Source organism: Mesoplodon densirostris, chromosome 11 (assembly GCF_025265405.1).
Source record: "Mesoplodon densirostris isolate mMesDen1 chromosome 11, mMesDen1 primary haplotype, whole genome shotgun sequence".
NCBI classification, from domain to species: Eukaryota; Metazoa; Chordata; class Mammalia; order Artiodactyla; family Ziphiidae; genus Mesoplodon; species Mesoplodon densirostris.
In genome coordinates this window covers 78,204,796-78,225,759 of record NC_082671.1, presented here as the reverse complement: position 1 = coordinate 78,225,759, position 20,964 = coordinate 78,204,796, and the positions used below count along the sequence as shown (strand labels likewise).

At 40.1% G+C, this 20,964-nt stretch overlaps 1 protein-coding gene across 5 annotated transcripts; it reads right to left on the bottom strand.

Moving 5' to 3' along the window:
- Nucleotides 1-1,837: 1,837 nt before the first annotated feature.
- NFYB (nuclear transcription factor Y subunit beta) lies at nt 1,838-19,452 on the bottom strand. 5 transcript variants are annotated; one of them, XM_060112229.1, is made up of 8 exons: nt 19,320-19,452; nt 16,654-16,755; nt 10,140-10,233; nt 8,596-8,726; nt 6,059-6,256; nt 4,709-4,790; nt 3,653-3,732; nt 1,838-3,042 (listed from the first exon to the last, which is right to left on the bottom strand). In XM_060112229.1, the coding sequence occupies exons 2-8, from the start codon at nt 16,657-16,659 to the stop codon at nt 3,010-3,012; spliced, it is 624 nt and encodes a 207-aa protein (XP_059968212.1). In that variant the 5' UTR covers nt 16,660-16,755; nt 19,320-19,452; the 3' UTR covers nt 1,838-3,009. The 5 variants fall into 5 exon arrangements, with proteins under 5 accessions (XP_059968212.1, XP_059968210.1, XP_059968208.1 ...); XM_060112227.1 differs by having other exon boundaries at nt 16,654-16,740; XM_060112225.1 differs by lacking the exon at nt 19,320-19,452 and adding an exon at nt 18,190-18,702 and having other exon boundaries at nt 16,654-16,740.
- Between the last annotated feature and the right edge of the window lie 1,512 nt (nt 19,453-20,964).

Genomic DNA, 20,964 nt, shown 5'->3' with positions numbered 1-20,964 from the left:
GAAAAGATATACAAATAGCTTAAAACATCATCATACCCAAGCATATGACACTAGGAAGGTAGCATTTAAAAAAATTTTCTCTGGACTAAAGCATCTCTGTTTATAATGAGGTAGTGAGAGGATAGATAGATAGAAGCTAACTTAAGTCCCTTCTTCTATGACTTAATCACTGAAGCCCATTTCTCTCTTAGATACTCATAAAGCAACACGTACAAAATTATTTTAAAAACTAACTTTTAGGTTATTGTAGGAGCTTATATACTTAAGAAGTTCCAGGGGGGAAGAAAACATGACATTCTGTTACATGCAACACAGCCAGGTAAGAAGGCAGCACTACTTCTCACATGCATAAAAGGGGATTATGGACCTGACACGTGCAAATTGCCAATGTTCTTTCAGAGTATGAAGCCCGTATAATCCAAAATTGACCTAATTTTACCTACTCTAAAGTTTTAGTACTAATAGCGAATTATTAAATTTAGAATTTCATTTTGGTATATACTGATACACATTTTAAAGTTGTCTAATTTTTTTATCTTGATTCTTAAACATAGCTCAATCTTTAAACTTTAGAGAAAGAACCTGAACCTGATAACCAAAGATCAAGTGCTCTTATCAGTTATATAATGACATACTGCCTGGATCAAATGGAAGATATTTCAAAAATACAATTATATATGTATCAAAAGCCTTAAAATTTTGCATATCTGTTAAACCAACAATTCTACTAATAGAATTTATTTGAAGAAAACAGTCATAGATGTACACAAGATTCAATGAAGTGTTGTTTATAACTGTGAAAAGATGTATATAGTCAAAATGTCCAATAGAAGATTAAATAAATTATGTTTCAGCCATACAACAGAATAATAAAGAAATAAAAGTAGAAGACTATGTAATGACCTGGGAAAGATGTTCACAATATATTAAGTGAAAAAAGCATGTTATAAAACAGTATGCAAGTATGAGCCCATTTTTATAAAAATATACATATTTAGCAAAGTAAAAGGACAAATCATATTTACGAAAATATTAACATTGGTTGTTTTTAACATAGTAGGATGATGGTTGGTTTTGCTTAACCACCCTTTTTTGCCCATTTGAATTTTCTGTAATGAAGATTATTATTTTTTTTTTTTTGCTGTACGCGGGCCTCTCACTGTTGTGGCCTCTCCCGTTGCGGAGCACAGGCTCCGGACGCGCAGGCCCCGCGGCCATGGCTCATGGGCCCAGCCGCTCTGCGGCATGTGGGATCTTCCTGGACCGGGGCACGAACCCATGTCCCCTGCATCGGCAGGCGGACTCTCAACCACTGCGCCACCAGGGAAGCCCCGAAGATTATTTTTTATTTTTTATTTTTATTTTTTATTTTTTTATTTTTTTATTTTTTTGCAGTACGTGGGCTCCTCACCGTTGTGGCCTCTCCGGTTGCGGAGCACAGGCTCCGGACGCACAGGCTCAGCTGCCGTGGCTCACGGGCCCTGCTGCTCCGTGGCATGTGGGATCTTCCCAGACCGGGGCACGAACCCGTGTCCCCTGCATCGGCAGGCGGACTCTCAACCACTGCGCCACCAGGGAAGCCCGAAGATTATTTTTTAAATGGGAAGGTAGTGAGGGAGTTATTAACTTCAGATTATCCCAGTTGTGCCCGCAAAAGCTCCTTCTGGCGAAGTAAATGTTTCTGTCCAGCCTGTATCTAAGAAATGCTTCTCCCTTATAAATTTGAGTGTCCTTCCAAGATGATATTCACTCAAAGTGCCTTTCAGGCAAACTATACAAGAGCAATTGTTGATTTAAAAAAAAAAAAAAAAAAAGACTCAATTATCACCAAAAAGAATAGATGAGAAAATACAAATCCTCACTTTAAAAAAGGAACAACCCAAGTACAATACTAGTAAATTATACAAAGTTACATTATCTAAATTTAGTTTATTGCAAAGATCAAGACAGCACACTAGAAGCCAGCAGTTCCTCTTTCGCACCATTCACAGCACTAATTCTGTTCTTCACTTCATTCACTCACCCATGCAAAAAAGCTCTGTATACACACAATGATGTCTGACATTTCTTGGTTCCCATAGCATAATAGGAAACTTGACATTTCAATTTAAAAGGTAAAATGAGGACATTTACCATCAGACTATGAAATTCCTCTTCTGGAAGAGGATACTATATAGTATTTGAAGATATGCCTTTGGAAAAATCATATACAAAATGAAAGGGGCACCATTTCAAGAGCACTAGGACTACATTAAACTTAAATGAATTCCAACACTCATAATAATGTAACTCAAAAACAAATCTAGTCTTAACAAAAGCTCCAATAAACTAAAACTATCTTAACAGGCACAATGAACAGTGTAAACACTGTTAACGGGCACCAACTTAAATAGGGCCGACAATATTTGCTTCTGCATTCACACTTAATTTCTCAATTACATTTTTTTAAAAATGGTGCTGCTTAAGCTATGAATGTTTTACAAAAAAGTTAATAAATATGGCAAATGCTAAAAATCTAGCTAGGTTATCATGCAAAGTATTATATAACCAAGACAAACTCAAATTTATAATAAAGGCAACTTGCATTCAAAATGAACTCTACCCTTATTTTTTATTAAAAGGGCAAACATCATGAATTAACCCAGCTGCTTACTTGAATTATTACAAAAGTAACATGATTCAATATGAAAATAAGAAACTGTCTACAAATCTCTGACAGTAATAAACTGCAATATACAATGCATACAGGAGTCATACAGAGCAACAAACTCTTGTACAAAACAAAAATATTTTAATACCTTTAAAATCCAAATTTTTCTTTAAAATCATTCATGAAAAAGATTCTCAAGTCAGAATTAACACCTCAATTAGTCAAGCATTGGGAAGCTACATTACAACTATTTAATATACAAAGAGACATCTTTTCACCAGTCAGCTCCTTCTAATGTCTCTGTTCTGGAATCATACAGACTCAGTTCTCTACACTCTCCAGTCCATCATCTCTTCAGATCATGAAAACTGAATTTGTTGAACACCAGAAATCTAAGATTTGAAAATTTAAATTGAGCAGAATTAAAGAAAAAATAGTTTCCTGTATATTATAAACATTCAAAGAGTAAAAACAACAGACAATGAAAAATTAGTCTAGTTCCCACCCCAAATCTCCATTCTCTCTACCTAAGGAGCTACTTCAATAATTTCTTATGTATCTTTATAGAAATCTATGCAAATACATTCATCCCCTCAATATCCATGGGGGATTGGTTCCAAAATGCCCTGTGGATGCCAAAATGCACAGATGCTCAAGTCCTTTAATCGGCCTTCAGTATCCATGGGTTCTGCATCTGCAAATTCCATCTGCAGATTCAACCAACCACAAACCACAGATCGGAAACATGATCCATGTGGTTGGTTGAATCCATGGGTGTGGAACCCGTGGATATGAAGGGTGAACTGTATGAACATCTGTGTACATATCTGTAACTGTTAGAGAATACTATACACAGTTATATATTTTGAGAAAACAATTTTTAACAACATTTATCAGATTCTTAATAATAATGTGTTGACATTAACTACCTGTGATTAAAAAAAATTAATGAATATAATCTTTTAAATTATTTAAAATATTAATAGAAAGAAGGTACTGTACCTGTTGATATGATGTTGTGTAAACCATAACATTTTGTTGCTGACCATCTGCAGTTATTAAGCCAGCTGGTAACTGGTTAGCTAAAAGACAAAAAAAAAAGTTAAAGGAGGAAAAGAATTGCATCTGCTTTCTTGACCTGAACCTTAAGGTTGTGTGATTTTTCCATTTAAAAAAAGTTCCCTAAAAACGCACATGTTTTTCCTATAGCATTTTTCAGTTTTCTGAAGTGTACTTTTGCTAATTAATTGCCCATGGGCATAAAAGACTGGATGGAGTTTGACTCGTAAGTAGACCTACACTGTGAGGCCTGGTTGGGAGCAACAATTACCTAACTAAGCAGCATATATTTTAAATATGAGAAATATATATACATATAAATTTTATATGAGAAACATAATCACCATAGACCTTTTATTTCACCAATATGACACACAATTTTTAAGAAACCTTCAGTTCAATTTTATTTAAATCATAAGATTTTATATTATAAACAACAATTCTCAATACTCCTCTCATGTGAATCTTAAACCAAAAACTAGGGACTATGGAAATCCATTAGAACTATTGGTAAAAGATTATAATCTCTGCAGAATTAAAATTTATATGCTTATCCCTCACCAACTTCAAATATAAGGGCATGAACTAGTAAGAACTATTCAAAACAGTGTTATGTCAAAACACTCAGTGCTGGGCCTCCCTGGTGGCGCAAGTGGTTGAGAGTCCGCCTGCCGATGCAGGGGATACGGGTTCGTGCCCCGGTCTGGGAGGATCCCATATGCCGCGGAGCGGCTGGGCCCGTGAGCCGTGGCCGCTGAGCCTGCGCGTCCGGAGCCTGCGCGTCCGGAGCCTGTGCTCCGCAACGGGGGAGGCCACAACAGTGAGAGGCCCGCATACCGCAAAAAAAAAAAAAAAAAAAAAAAAAAAAAAAAAAAAAAAACACTCAGTGCTAATATTCCAAAAGTTCTACTACAGACATGTAGAATTAATCACTGCCAACAATCTACATGACTCGTAAAAACGAATGTAGCTGCATAAACGTATCATAACACTGCTTACTAAATGCCTCCTCTGTAAGCTCTTCACTTAGTCCATCTGTAGCTGTGACTGCTCCACCAATTCCTTTCTCTCCTTTCATAGCCTGAGGAAGGGATATCAAACAAGTAATCACTGTATTCGGAACAACAACAACAACAACAACCTGTTTCCTAAATGAAAATGCTTACTTATTTCCTAAAATTAGGAGCTTCTATTATTACAAAATACAGAGTATTTATTAATGCTTCTGGTTAATAACATATGGAAAGGTCCTTCAAAATGCTGTTATGTATGCAGTAGTCATCACAAGACAGTGTTAGTAATGACCTAGAAAATCTAAAATATTTATGAGTAAAAATAAAGTTATTCCACACTATATCAAAAGGGAAAGAGAAGTCTATTTACAGATGAAGTAGTCTGCAAAAACTGTAAATACCCAGCTTGCAGATCTACTACAAGTGATCCAAGTTATCATTTTTTTAAATTAGTTTCTGCTTTATAACAAAGTGAATCAGTTATACCCAAGTTATCATTTAATTATACATGCAGCTCTCAGCCAGCACTATAGCAGCCAGTTTGGAGTTTAAAATTCCTAAATCAAAATTACAGTTTGGATCAAAGACCTCTAAGTTTCTGTCCACTCTCAGGTTCTAATGATGCTGAAGACTTGGAAAAGTTCTGTAAAGAATTTACACATTCTCTTCCTACTTTAGTCATTCTGTGCAGATATCACTAATTTAATGGGATTCTAACACTAGAGACATTAAGAAAGTACTTTGAAAGCAATGTGGATCTGACACCCAAGTTGGAGTGTAGAAATAAATATGCTGATCTCAATTCATTTTCACAAAATTCATACAACATGCAAAGAAAAACCAAATAGGAAATGTAGAATTCAATCAACAATAAGAAAAGGATATAGTTATAATTCCCTTTTTCTTATCTAAAAGGCCCCAAGCTTTGAGATGCTACCTCTTTTAAATTAGTAACAGTAACAGCATGGGCTAACATTATCGAGCACTCTGTATGTGCCAAGCCAAGGGCTGTACATGGATTATTTTACTTAGTCCTCTCAGTAACTCTGTGAGGTAGGTACTATTATTATTAGCCTCACTTTACAGACCAGGAAACCAAGGCCTAAAGTACTTAAATAGTCTGCCCAGGGTCACAGAGTTCAGCATCCAGGTGGTCTAAATCCAGAGTCTATGCTGTCATTAGTAATAAACAAAGGAAAAAAGAAAGGACTTCCTATTTAAGTTCAGTAATATAAGTGATTACATTCTTCTGAGAAATGAATAATACATTTAAAAAGTTAAAAGTGAATAGTGTATCTTATTTTCTTAAAAACATAATGGGAGACACTTTACTTACCTCTCTGAACTTCTGAAGGTATAATTTCAGAGGTTCTACATAACTGTCGAAGCCTAAGGTAGACATGGCAAAGAGAATATCTTCTCCATTGATTGTCTTCCGTTTCTCTTGATGGCATCTTTCACTTGCTTCAGATGTTATAAAGCTGATGAACTCACTTACACATTCTTGAACACATTCTTTGGCATCTTTTGCAATCTGAAGAGAAAAATCATAGGTAAATCTGCAGGGAATATAACCACCACTTTCCTAACAACCTGCAAAAATAAAAGGCTATTCAGAAGAATATAAATTTCAGTTTATGACTGTTAACCTTTAATCTTCAAAATATATGCTGCTAACAGTGACGTAAAGTATGCTATCAAAATTGCAACCCTCATTGAGTGAGACTGAAAACTCAAATACAAATGAGAGAAGCCTTGACAACTGTTCACAGAAAATAGAATTTAGGTATAAAAGCAACTACTGGGTGACCCTACCACCCCATAAAAATGAAAACTCTTACTAACCAAGTGCCCCAAGAAAATCAATCCTGTTATGTCTGGAATATACTGTGGGCTAGACTTAGGTACCGCTTCTCTGCCCTGGCATTTCCACCAATGAGGACACCAGAAAGTTTTTAAAAACAAACTAAACACTAAATTCACTGTAAGGCTTACAAGGGAGTGAAATAATGACATCTGGTGACATTTTTATTAATAAAGATACAAAGTGTCCAGAATACATTTTGAGTTTATGAAAAAACCTACCAAAAGAAGCACACACCTGCCATCTCATTATAAAAACAACTCTTCACTTAGTGGTCTAGGGTTTGAAAGTGAAACTCTTAATAGATTAAATCATGCAATTCCAAAGCCACTTCTAACAGGAATGACAAAATCCTTGCTGAAACATACTGTCTTTCACCTCCATGCCAATTTTACATCCTGGTGAAAAGTAACAAGAGTTACTGCATAAATGCAGTCAAACAAGATAATATAACCTGGGCCTCCCTGGTGGCGCAGTGGTTAAAAGTCCGCCTGCCAATGCAGGGGATACGGGTTCGTGCCCCGGTCTGGGAGGATCCCATATGCCGCGGAGCGGCTGGGCCCGTGAGCCATGGCCGCTGAGCCTGCGCGTCCGGAGCCTGTGCTCCGCAACGGGAGAGGCCACAACAGTGAGAGGCCCACATACCGCAAAAAGAAAAAAAAAAAAAAAAAAAGATAATATAACCTGAGCTGGATACATAACTTTAGATGTTCCAGCAGCTATGCTAAAAAAAAAAAAAAAAAAGGTGAAATTAATTTCAATATATTTTGCTTAACCTAGTAAATCCAGAATATTATCCTTTAAACACAGAATCCATTTTAAAATTAAGATTTTAAATACTGTAAATCAACTATACTTCAATTAAAAAAACATTTTAAAAATTGAGATCTCTTTATCCTTTTATATTAAGCCTTCAAAATCTGGGGTATGTTTTACATTTACAGCACATCTCAGTTCATTCGGCCAACATTTCAAGTGCTCAATAACCACATGTGGCTAGTGGCCACAGTACCAGGCAGCACAGGCCTAGCCTAGTAAGCAATTATCAGCAGTTGTGCTTTTTTCCCCTTAAAACATAAGGAGGACCACTCAAATTGGAACTTCTAGGCTTAGTGATATATTTTAATAATGTATTTCTTTGTAAGCTTTATTACTTTCATAAGTATTTTCTAAGCTACAATAAAACAAAAGAAAGCTTATTATGCAATACAAAACAATATACAAAGTGTGGACTTTAGTTCAGACCAAGTGATAAGTAGAGTGACAATGAGTTTTTAAAAGCTGTTATAAGTAACTGTTTTTACAGTTATTTCTCTCAAAAGACAAAACTACTTTAAAAGATCATGCCAGTTGAATTAAATGTATGTTAATATGTATAATTATAGAGAAAGTTTCCAAACATACAGATTTGGGGAGAAAATCCTTACTACATCCATCAGCCCAACATGATCCAATTTTGCTGCAACATTATGGAAGTTACAACTTCATATGCCCAAAACCTGATAGTTCTGACAATGCACCTTTTTTTTTTTTTTTTTTTTTTTTTGCGGTACGTGGGCCTCTCACTGTTGTGGCCTCTCCCGTTGCGGAGCACAGGCTCCGGACGCGCAGGCTCAGCGGCCATGGCTCACGGGCCCAGCCACTCCGCGGCATGTGGGATCTTCCCGGACCGGGGCACGAACCCGTGTCCCCTGCATCAGCAGGTGGACACTCAACCACTGCGCCACCAGGGAAGCCCACAATGCACCTATTTTTAAAACAATTCTTAATTCTGTTTCATCTGCTTCCAGCAAGTGGGGAGCAGGAACACTGAGGGACACGAGAGAGCTGGAACTGGAGCACCGCTCAGCAACCAAGTGTGTACAACTGAGATGTGTGTTTTGCTGAAAGGCTGAATGACTGAAATCTACAGCTCACTATATTCATGAAATATGTGTTCATGTAGTTTTACATTCCCCCCTCCCCACCCGTGAAAAACAAAACCCAGTTAAATTTCTCCTCAGCATTACCTTTCCCGTTTGTGGTATGGCATTTTTCATTATCCTTGCAACATTTGCAATTGGAAGATATATATCTTGTTCTCTAAAACTTTCTTTTGAACCATTTGTGTCTTCATGATCATTCATGCTGTCCTCAGTATCTAAGTAAAAATAACAGGTTTATAGCTTCTCATAATTTTTCCTTCAAGATAGAGAAGACTACCTCAAACAATCTAAGATAAGAAACATTCTGGTTCATTTCCTAATCGTTTTTAGGGTTTAGGACAGCAGTTCTTTTCACAATTTTCTCAGGGCCATAACTGAGCCTCCTCATTAATTTCAAACCCACTGCCTAGAATACTCATCCTCAACTCTGCCTACTAAATCCTACCTACCCACTCTCCAACAAGCTCAAATACATCTCCACAGCACCTTCAGAAGTGATCTCTCCTTTCACAAAATATCTCAAACAAGTGCTTCTTTGTGTCTCTTCTCTAACACATTTTATAATCCTTATTTCTCATTCTCCTCCTAGATTTTTGCTACCTGAGGTCAGGGATCAGCTTTGTGTCCTTCCTAGGACTTGGTACAACACCTCCAACAGAGGAGGTGCTCATAAGTTATGTTACATAACTTAGCTATAAAATAGAAGAGACTGTGATCTATGGCTCCATGCATGTAACAAGATTAAAAGGGTGTGTGTTTATCCAATGCCAAGTTTATACAGAATGGAAAAACTGGACTTGAATATTACTAACCCAATTGGATTACCACTAATGTAGGAATAGTTTATGAACAAAGCTATAGCAGTAATCCAATGTTCTTACAGAAAGTAAATTTTTAGATATAACTGAAGCTTTCATAGTACAAATAATATCCTTTTATGATTAAATGCAGTATCTTGTAAGTAAACTTCCCACTCTTTTATTAATATATGTATTAAATAAGAAAGGTACCTAAGTTGATTCAGTTTACATTTTTACATGTTTAAAATGACGTTATCAAAATTAACTTGTTTGAATATCTGTTTTAGGATGGAATAAATAATCACCTACCCCCAACTGCCTTCTACAAAAATGGATCTTAGTGTTTTTTAATCTTACACATCAGAATGCCACAAAAGCAAATTATTTGATAGGCCAACATAATGCTGCCATTCTACTACATAGTTAAAACTTAATATTGAATAAAAATCGAAACTAAGTCTGTTTATAAGTACTAGAAATATAATAGCTAGCAACCACCCTCTAAAGAACTACTCAGTTTATCAACTGAGTAAGAATTCGCCATATTTAATACTTAAGTAGGAAATCAATAACAAATCATTAAAGAAACCGTACCAGCTTTAAAAAGGCATACTTTTATAGAATGATTTTCTAAAACCCGTCATTCTTTTGAAGACTATTTCTAATAAAAATAGCAAAGTATACCGTTTTAGACTATCACTGAACTGTGACACAAGAGGGCTAATTTTCCTGTAAAGGCAAAAGTAACCTAGAACATCACATCAATAACATTTCCACTTTCTAATTTGTTCCTACTTGTGAATTTGTTTCTAATTGTGGCTTTCTTACCATCATGAGGCTGTATAACATAATGACTTCCTCCAATATAGTCTGCAGAAATTCCTAGTTGAGAAGCATCTGTGGTGGAACTGTCACCATCCATCTATGAGGAAAAAAAGCTTTCAATAATCTTCAATAAAACTTGTCTAAAAACTACATAAATGATTCAGTGCTCATAAACTGTCATAGGATGAGTCAGTTACATTTTTCATAGCCTTAAGCTTACTAAAAGAAAACATATTTCTTGATTTGGAAACTTTTTGATAATTTGCCAATGATTCAAGATTCCCTATTCACCCTCTATTAAGTGATAAGCCTAAGACCAACAGGGAAACAAAACAAGGAAATGAATTTAAAACACACACGTCTTTCTTTTCAATTGCATAATCATCAAATATAGTACAGGCAACCCTGATTTACAACCTAATTTATCTCTGTAATGGCAAGCAAAGCCAAAATCAGCTTAGTAGTTAGCCACCTGGATATATCCAGCCTGTTCAGCTCTCCTGCTAAAGCCAGATATTCCTACACGAACTTTTTTGCTCTCGCGGCAAACTTTCTTTGCTATCTCACAGAAGTTCCACAAGACAATATCCTGGTTTAAACTGTTGCTTGGTATAAGAAGCATATGGATTCCTCGCACAATTCTGTACCCATGCAACCCAAAAGTACACCCACATTTTGAACAAGCTCATCACCCCTAATTCCAGTCAAAGGTTAATTTTCTCTTCTTCCACCCTCAGACTTTTGACTCATTAAGGAAAAAAGAAAAGGAGGGGTCAGGGAGATTGGAGATCTGCATATAAAAATAGGAAAGTGATAACCACAGACAAAAATGAGAGTTAAAATGACTATTTTAAAAGAACCCCAGGAGTTCCCTGGTGGTCTAGTGGTTAGGATTTCACGCTTTCACTGCTGTGGTTTAGGGAACTGAGATTCCCTGAAGCCACGCGGCAGGGCCAAAATAAAAATAAAACCCTGCTTAATTTTACTCAGAGGTAAATGATTTCTAAGAGGGAAAATCTGGGAGGGGTGGGGGGGACCCATAAGCCTTGAACTGTCTCCATTCCAACATGGCAAATCCTGGAAGTCTTTCTGCTTTGCAAATAATACTATTCAAAACAATAAGGGACTGGCTAATTGTGGATGGAAAATTTTTGAATGCATTATCTGAATAAAAAGCATAGCAAAAATTAAGTGTAATTTACATATGCTTTCAGGCCAAATCAAGAAGAGACAGTTGATCCTAAATGTTTATCGAGGCTCAGGACCCAGCACAAACTTAATGTTATTAACTGCAATATTTGAGTCCTTATGTAACACCTCTTCCTTTCCATCTCTGTTGGATTTTTATCTAATACTAAAATACCAGGCTAGTTTCCAAGTCTTCAATAAAATGGCATTTCTTTGATGCATCTGTTGACTGTGGTATCTAATTTAATTGCAAATACAGATACATTTCCATAATTTATATAGCTGTTTTAAGGGGGTAGAGAACAGAATTCACTTACTTTTAATAATTTGTGAAAGTACAGGGTACCTATTTATAATGCTTCTTAGTGCCCTCTAAGGGAAGGTAAACAACAGTCAGTGAGCTCTGATTTAGACTCTCTTATTGATCCCTGAAAACAAGCATCCCTACCGGTTAAATGTATTTCTATATAAAATGGAAATAATAATTTCACCTCCCCCATCTTAAACAGCTAATATATGTATGAAGCATTTTCCAAATATAAAATGCTATTTTGATCCTAAAATGCTATAAAGATACTAGGAGAGTTGTCTTTAATAGATATGATGGATTTATTAGCCATGAAAGAGAGGTCAATTAGGATAGCTGTGAATGGATTGGTTTTTACAATGCCCTAGGGGAGATCAAGGTGCAGGAGACAGGACCAAAGTGGTTAAAAGCCTACAACTAAGAAACAAATACAGTTTGTTTTTTTGGGAAGGGGGGTTGGAGGCAGTTACAGAAATCCTTTGCTAAATCAATGTCCACAGGATAGCCCGGGTCTTTTTAAATTAGCTGATGAGCAAGACCCTGTTGTAATAACCATGATCTGAGAGATTAATTTATAAATATAATGTAAAAAAAGTATTAAAAGCAAAAAGTTTAACTCACATTATCTTGTCATACACTGGAATTAGCAGCAAGATTATCACCTGGATTAAGAACGTTAGCCTCTAAACCTCAGTCTTCTAAAAATTACTTCTGAAAGTATTTCATAGAGTTGTTGGAATTAAATAAAGACTAGAAACCTGCTAAGGACACAGTTTGGCACATAGTGTACTCAGGAGATGTCAGATCTCACTCTCCCTCCTTTGAAGATAAGCCACATGTCATCTGCTTAGCTGTATTCTGCAAGTTTTGGCTTTTCTGTCATTTCACAACTCCTGTCTTCCTCTCTTCTATCTTTCTACCATTAAAATCCTGCCCCATACTTTAATCCCAGTGTTCACCCATCCTCCTGAAATCTTTCTGATTTACCCTATTCTGTAAGCCAAAAATCAGTGTTCCCGTCTTGGAATCCCCAAGGCTCTTAGAATCTTCCATTCAACAAGCTAGCCTCATCTTTGATGCTTACAATATGCTAGCTATCCTCCTATATATATATATAAGAAACGAGGTGGGTAACTTGCTAGATACATCCCAAAGGCTTTTTCTAGGTCTAAAACTTCCTATTAAAATTTACAAAATAGACTGTAGATTGTAAGCCAGTGAACAAATATTTACCGAGTAAGCACCCTGTATTTATCAAGTCTGTGCTATGTGCCGACAACGTCACAGGTCAACAACAAAGACAAGGTCTCTGTCCTCATCTTGCAGAGAAGACAAATGTTACGTAAACTGGGGTCAGGGGGACGGGGTGGGGAGCACAGCCTATTAGTATTTCCAAGGCACAAGCTCTAGAATCAGATCACCTGGTTTGAATTCCCTGCTACTTACTGGCAAGTGGGACGAGAATAGTACTTACCATGTAAAGACCTACCATAGTACGATAGGAGTACTCAGTAAATGTTATATATAGTTATTAAATAATGACAAATAATTAACTAATTGCTAGTGCCCAGTGCTAAGGAAAATAAAGATGTTTTGTTATATGCTTTGGGAGCTTATTCCATAAGGGACCTCACTAGTCTAAAAGAGTCAAGGAAGGCCGTCTTAAGAAAATGACGTTTAAACTGAGACTGAAAGATGAACAGCAATCAGTCAAAGAAAGATGGGACAAGAATGTTCCAGGCAAAGGAAACTGAGAAACAGTACTGGTGGACTGGAATGAGCTAAGTAGAGGCTGGATCAAGCAGTATCTTGTGGAAGAAGAGTTTTAGCAGAAGAATGCAAATCAGATTTCTTTTTAAAAACATCACTCTGGCTACAGTCCAGTGTAGAAAGTGAACTGGAGGGGAGCAAGAATGGGGGCAGAAGTCCAGTAAGGACTATTATGCTGCATTTAGGGCATGAGTTCAGGAAAGATGATGAACATTCCCAGTATCAGCAGGACAGCAGCACTGGACAGCAGAAGCAGAGACTACAGAGCTTTTTCGTTGGTAAAATCAACAGACTTGGTGGCTGACTGAATAAGAGCTGGAGGAAGAACCAAGGATAATGCTGGGATTCTTACAGCTGGGGAGACAGATGGCTTTCCCCAGAGAATGCAAAAGGAAGGGAACAGGAGTGCTAGGAGGATGCAAAGAGCCTAGCTGAAGTCGGTGACCATAAATGTTTAGTGGAATCAGTATGTCCAGCTGTGATACTTACAAGCCTGGTAAGAACAGAGACCCTAAAGTGTTGAATTCCATCCAGAAAACAAAGAGGAAAGAGCATGTAGGATACGGACGAGAATGGGTAAAATGATCAGTCATTAGATCCAAGGGAACTAAGAAATATGGACAAAGAGTAGTTAAATCCCATTAAATTAACTTTATTGACTATTCTAAGTAGTTTAACTGATAATATTGTTCTCTAAAATATTATGTGAAATAAATGGTCAGCTGTCTAAGCTAGTAAATTTTATTCTATAATTTTTTGATGTAGCGGTATCTTAACTATACTAATAATCTGTTGCACAAATGCGATAAGTAGTGAGTGCCCTCTTTAATCTGTTTAACATTTTTGAGCACTTTCTAAATACCTTATGCAATGTTCATGACCCCATGAAGCAGGTGAGAAAATTGAGGTTATGTGAAGCTAATGACTTACCAAAGGTGGCAACCTAACTGAGACCGAGGTCCAGAGTCTCAGATGCGAAGTACTTTATAGTATTTGTTCCTGATAGTTTTTCAAATAGTCCTTAAGCCTACGTCTTTAATTTGTCCTCTAAATTCTGAGTCTACTGATTGTATATTAAAAACCTTCAAAGATGCTTCTCAAGCAAGGACAATATTAACTTCCCCATTTTCAAAATGAAATCACTATGAGAAGTGAAGGTATTGTATAAAAAGCACTTAGCAAAGTGCAGGATACACAGTAAGAACTCAGCAAAGGTACCCTAGTATTATTACTGTCCCTTCAAATACAGTTCTCATATTCTTCCCAGGCATAAAAAGTTTTCTCTCTTACATGACCCCTTTTCTCCTGTTCTATGGATCAAATTCCTTTTTATCTCATTGAGGATAAGAAATAATACAAAGATTCCTCATCTCTAGTACCAGCTTCTTCATTCTTCCTTAAACATGCTTAGTCTCCCTTATTAAACACACCAAGTACATATAGACACATACAACCTTAATTCTGCTCCACACTCTGTCTGGCTCACCCTCACCCTGACAGTCCTTACACACCTCTTCAGTCCTATTGAAACTCTGTGACATGTGCTTTTCCATCCCAACATGATCCCGAAACTGCTCTCAAAAGTTGCCAAAGATCTTGCCTTCAACCTACTTGACTGTTCTTTTTTTGTTTTGTTTTGTTTTGTTTTGTTTTGTTTTTTGCTGTACGCGGGCCTCTCACTGTTGTGGCCTCCCCCATTGCGGAGCACAGGCTCCGGACGCACAGGCCCAGCGGCCATGGCTCACGGGCCCAGCCTCTCCGCGGCATGTGGGATCTTCCCAGACCGGGGCACGAACCCGTATCCCCTGCATCGGCAGGCGGACTCTCAACCACTGCGCCACCAGGGAAGCCCTTGACTGTTCTTTGTAGTGCTGGCCACTGCTGACCCCACATTTACGCTTGGAATTCTCTTCTCCCTTGATTTCCAAAGCAATATTCTTTCCTTCCCACATCCTACTTGTTAGTTTTAACCAACAATCGTTTTCTCTTTCTTCCCTTACTTTCTTAATAAACTCATTAAATATCATTTCTATGCTCATAAGTCCTACATCTACAACTATATCATGACTGCCACTCAAGCAAGCCAGGCCTGTAGAATATGTCTGATATCCCACCACTGCAAACTTAAGATACTGGAAAATGAAATTCACCTCCCCCATCCCCTGCAAGGAGGCAATGGATAAGAACTCCTTCTGAACTGTTGCAATTCCATTGTTAATAATGCCATCTCTCTACTCTTCCAGGCTAATTATACCAGTGTCATCTTAGGTTCTTCCATCTCCTCCAAGATCTGCCTATTCTGTTTAAATGTTTTCTGGATATGCCCTTCCTTTTCTATTTCCACTGGATTACTATCCAACCTACCTAGGTACATGTAGTTTTAAGACCAATCTCACTGAAACATTGCTTCTATACCTCTTGAACCTATAATGGTTCTAAAAGTCTTCCGCATCAAATCCAAACCATTTCATGGCTTTACATGAGAGGTTCCCCTACTTAATCGAACTAAACTGGTTTCCAACTCTATCTTCAGGGCTGATTTTTTTTAAAAAAACCTTATTTAGGGACCACTAGGTTCTTTTGTTTTTGTTCTTTTGCTTTAGGAGTGAGGCAATCATGTCTCAAGGAAGTTGTGACATGCCTGATGTTACAGATGTAGTATCAGATTCAAGATTAAGTATCCAGACAGGTCACGTGGTATCTCTTCACTGGATTATCCTGTGAAATCCCCACCTGGACCATGCAGATCTACTGCCCAGCCACTAAACATAAGTCACTCACCCCTAACTTCAGGCTTTTGCTTCTGGTGACAGCCTGCACCTATCCAATCCCACTCAGCCTTCAAGGCTCAGTTGGAACCCTGCAGGCTCCCTCCATGACATTCCCAACTACCAAGCCCACCACACCTCTCTTTTCACTTGTGCTACCCTTAGAACCAGCATTTTCTGTTCCACACATAACTTGCCTCTAAGTATTCAATTTGACTAAAGCCCTACCAGCTAAACAGAGCCTCTTGAGAGCTGGGACAGCTTTTTACCCTGTAGCCTGGACAACTCTTAAGGACCCAGAGGAAACACTTAATATATGCAAGTCCCTAAAAAGAAGAAAGCAACAGGAATGAGGAGAGGTACTGTCTGGCCTTGAAAGCCATTCATTCTATCAGGAATCTCCAATATAAATCAGCTACAATTTTGTTTCCAGCTAATTACAGTTCAAATCAAATTAACAACCAAAATGATAAAACATACTTACTGTCATGAAATACTTTGAGAACCGTGTTGTCAGTGGTACTCAAGAACACCTGCCTAAAGAGGTGTCTAATCTCTGCCCAATTCCAACCTAGAAGATAAACATCTATTAGTAGTAAAAAAGTTAGCCTATAGGCTTTCTTCCTAGTAAAATTTAAAAAGGCATATATAATTTTACCTACTATTCGTATTTAATGGAGTGCATGGCTAAAAAATGGTGCAAAAAGCAAGCACCCAATAAATGTTTGTTACATTGGAAGATATATTTTGGAGAACTTACAAAAAAGTTAATGCCATCGGGGGGAGGTATTGCTTTTCCAACATAACCCTATATTTAGTCATGTTCATCATAAATATTCATCACAACACACCAAATTATGTAATATGCAAGAGACCAAAAATCATGTAACATATCTAAACTATTTAAAATATCGACACCCAGACACGAACAACCCATTTATCAACTTAATTTTTTGGTGATGATTTTCTTACTGTTTTAGAGGGCGATTTAGAGTCCAAAAGCTCAAAAGGCAAGACAAATTTACCTCAGAGTATAATGCTTTTAAATATCTCAGATTATAGCGGGAAGAAGATACATGTTGCCCAGAGAACAACACCACAATTAAGACCTTTATCATTTTAAGGCACCATTTTGGACTCAAATTGCATCTCAATAGAACTTCCTTCTCACCTTAAGGCATAAATAGCTGAATAAACTAGCATCTATTACAATGTTACAATCTCCCTTTCTCATTTGCTTTTCCTTTTCTTGAGTGAAACGATTAAATGGAGAGTGGGGGGACAAAAACATACCCTTTTAGTGTTAATTTTTAGAAGAAGAAAAAAATACTGATAGGCATTCAAGCATGAAATCTAGTAAATGGCAGAAAAAATTATAACCACTGAATTGAATTTTAAAATGCCATTACAAGGGTCCAGGCAGCAAAGACTGGCTGACATTGTCCACTGTGTTATAATCTTAAAAGGAATTTCTAATTTCTTTCCAAATATCGTCCTCTTCCTAACCCAAAGCTGCCCGAAAAATTCCTTCCTTGTAGCTGTAAGTGTTATTTTTTAAAGGGTGTCTCTGAGGGGTAAAAAAAATCCTCAGAATCCTTAAAATATAGAAGCTGTATATATTTAGGTATTTTTGCTGGGGGAAGGGGTGCCACACCTCACCACAATCACCCAAATAGTTGAGTCGGTATATATTTGAATTCGGTATATCAAAGAAAAACACTATCACCTCATATGGTATATATTTTCTTAAAGGCAGGTTATGATATATATGAAAGCTCAAGGGAATGCATACATCTGTTTAATGTTTAAAGAAATGCAAATTTGTATCCAAGAAAAGCAGTAGACCCTTCCTTCCTCCACCCTCCATTCTTTGGCATCAAAACCAGAGTTTTGCATCAATATAATCCTTAAATTAAAAACTACAGCAGCAGTGTGAGGAAGGAATAATTGCCTTTTAAGGTATTTGGGTTAAACTTTCAATACTTTACAAATAAAATCCCTATTTGTTAATGCCACTTACATTGATCAGTTTACCTCATCACTTTATATTGCTGATTAGTTTCCATAGAAGAAAGCCGAAACTATCCCAGTGATTCGTGGCACAAACCGTGGAGTCCATGCAGGTTAGTGGGATACTATTTTTTTTAAAGGTCATACGCTACCTAACCTTGCTTAAATCATCTCATTAGAGTACTTTGGTCGAGATTACGACTTGTGGGTCCTCTAATTCTTTGTTCTCGGAGACTACTACTCCTAAAGCCTGACATATCCTCCCCGCCTCCCACCCAAGATTAAAACCTTAGTCCAATCCGGAAGGCTTCCTTCCCACCTTCGGGGCAAGTCCAAGGACCGCAAGCCGCCAGATGGCTGCATTCTTTACGCGCAAGCCAGACTGCAGGGAAACCAAATCCATTCCTTCCTCCCGGGGACCTCGCTTCCTCCCCACGAAGGTGCGCGGGCTGGCCCCGGCCCCACGGCCCGCCCGGCCGACCTGTCAGTCCAGCCCGCGCGGCGCGGACGGCCCTGGCGCGCATCCCCCCGACTCGCCCGGCCCGGGCCCGGGCCCGCGCCCAACACCCGCCCGCCGCGCGGCGCCCGGGGTGCCGGGGCAGACAAAGCGGCCCGGCCCCGCCGTGCCCCCGTGGACCGGCGGGCGGAAGGGGGGCGCTCCCCGGGGACCCCCGCACGGCGGCCAGGCCCAGGGGTCAGGATCGGGGCCGGAGGTCCTGGCTGCGTCCCCCCGCCCCCCCGGCCGGCTCTCCGCACAAAATGGAGCCGGCCGGGACGCCGCCGAAAGCGGGGCCCGACGGTGCCCTGGCGTCCCCTCCTCGGCCTCGAGCCCGGAGGTCTGCGGCGGCTGCGAGCAGGGGGCGGCCTGGCCCGCGTCCCGCCGCTCCTCGGCCCCGCGCACAAAGAGCCGCGCAGCGGCCCCGCGCTCGCTCCTCGGCCAGGCCCGCAGCGGGACAGGCCTCACAGGCGCCCGCCCGGCCCCGGCTCCGGCCCGGGCGCGAGGGCGGGCGAGAGGGAGGCGAGTGCCCCCGGCCGTGGCGGCGTTGGCGGCGGGGACGGCGCCGGGAGGAGACGGACATTTCATTCGAGCTAAAGTGGAGTCGGTTTAGGAGCGATCATTGGCCGAAGCGAGACACAAACCTCCAATGCAGCCCTGGTTGGCTCCCGTCTCCAATCGGCTGTTTGGTTGGACAGAAAATGGCTGCGAAGGAACCAGTCCCAGCGCGGAGCTCCGCTTCCAGGACTCGGCCTCCCCTCCCTCCGCCGCGGTCCGCTTCCCTCGGCGCGACACCCTCCCTCCGCGCCTCCCGCGCGCCCGCCCGGCGCGGCCCCGCCCCGGCCTCGGCCCCGCCTCCGGCCCCGCCCCGTGCGCCGAGCGGCTGCAGCTGTGCCGGCCTGCAGAGCGGGCTCGGGGCAGCTGCGGTTAGGTCCTGCGGGGCACGGCGGAGCCGGCCAGCGGTCTTCTTGCTTGGCGGGGGCTTCCAGGGACCGGGACTCTGGCGCGCTGCTGCTAAGGTCTGTGCGGACTTGCTTCCCGCGGTGTTTTCCCCGAGCCTTGAGAAGCGTGATTTCTCAGCCTTCCCTCTCTTTTCAATCCCCTCCCTCCACCAAGTGCAAGTGTCTCATCCGCCTGAGTGCAGCCTGCCTGCACCTCGATTTTTAAGAAGGGGAAACCAAGGGCAGAAGCTGTCGGCCAGGGCAACACCCGAACTGCAGGGTGGAGTTGAACGGCGATTGTCTCCTGGAACGCTTTCAGTACCTCGTGTTGGCCTTGTGTCCCTGTTAATGTGGCCACATGCACAACGCTCCTTCTCACTCGGCCGCAGAGCTCCGGTATTCGTTTTTCAGATTCCAAAAGTTGCAATACTCTCCTTCAGGTTTAACAAGCTGGTCAGTCCAGCCAGCCTTCACGCCAGCTTAAAATGTTGCATATGCTCTCCCCCACCCGCATAGTATTTGCAACATGACATGTGGCTTTTCCCAACCAGATGACATTTGGGCTGCAAGAATCCATGGCCCATTCTTGCCTCTGTGCAGCCAAGCTCCCACGCTGTCTTTCCCTGAGTCCAGTCTGGGTCGCACTTCCCTGGGCTGTGACCATCAGAGGTGGGCGGTGGGCCAGACACCACTCACTGCAAAGGGGGCAGGATTTTTGCAGCCGGAGCCGGGAATCGCGTTCCCTTTACTTCCACTAAACAAGTGGCCCGGTGCCACATAAACTTTCCAGCTTTAATCACGTAAAAATATGTAGACATGTTTTATTTATAAAGCTCCTACTGTTTCTCTGCATATTTTCACATTTCTGGAGCAAATAAGGAAGCAAAGACAAATGAAAGCCTCCAAATTATTCCAAGAGGAGTGAGTAGCAATACCATCCTGGGATCAGACAACCTGATCTGAATGCCAGCTCCCCCTCTTACTGGCATGTGACCCTGGCCAAGTTTCTTGACCTCTCCATGACAGTTTCCTCACCTCTACAATGGGAGTAATACTGGCTACTGCTTAGGATTGTTTGGAATTCACTTAGAGTAAATGCACAGAGAAAGCCCTAAGAAAAGTTGGCCCATTAGCTTAAGTTGGCTTATTACCTTTGTATCACATGAATTTCAATCTCCATCAAACTTTTAAAAACTGTTATTTGCAGAAGAGAAATAATGTTGGCCTGTGTTTAACTCCTCCCTTTCTCTACAACTACCCATAAAGTGGAGTTAGGAGTGAAGTGATGTACTCAAAGGCAGGAAATGTAAAAAAGGAAGTAGTAGAACTGGGAGAAGTATGACAAATC

What these genes read in the sequence shown, in the direction of transcription:
- NFYB (XM_060112229.1), bottom strand. An exon ending in TGTTATACAGCCTCATGATG is followed by an intron (nt 8,727 to 10,139) that starts GTAAGAAAGCCA and finishes ATTTTTACTTAG; the next exon opens with ATACTGAGGACAGCATGAAT. An exon ending in CCATACCACAAACGGGAAAG is followed by an intron (nt 6,257 to 8,595) that starts GTAATGCTGAGG and finishes TTTTCTCTTCAG; the next exon opens with ATTGCAAAAGATGCCAAAGA.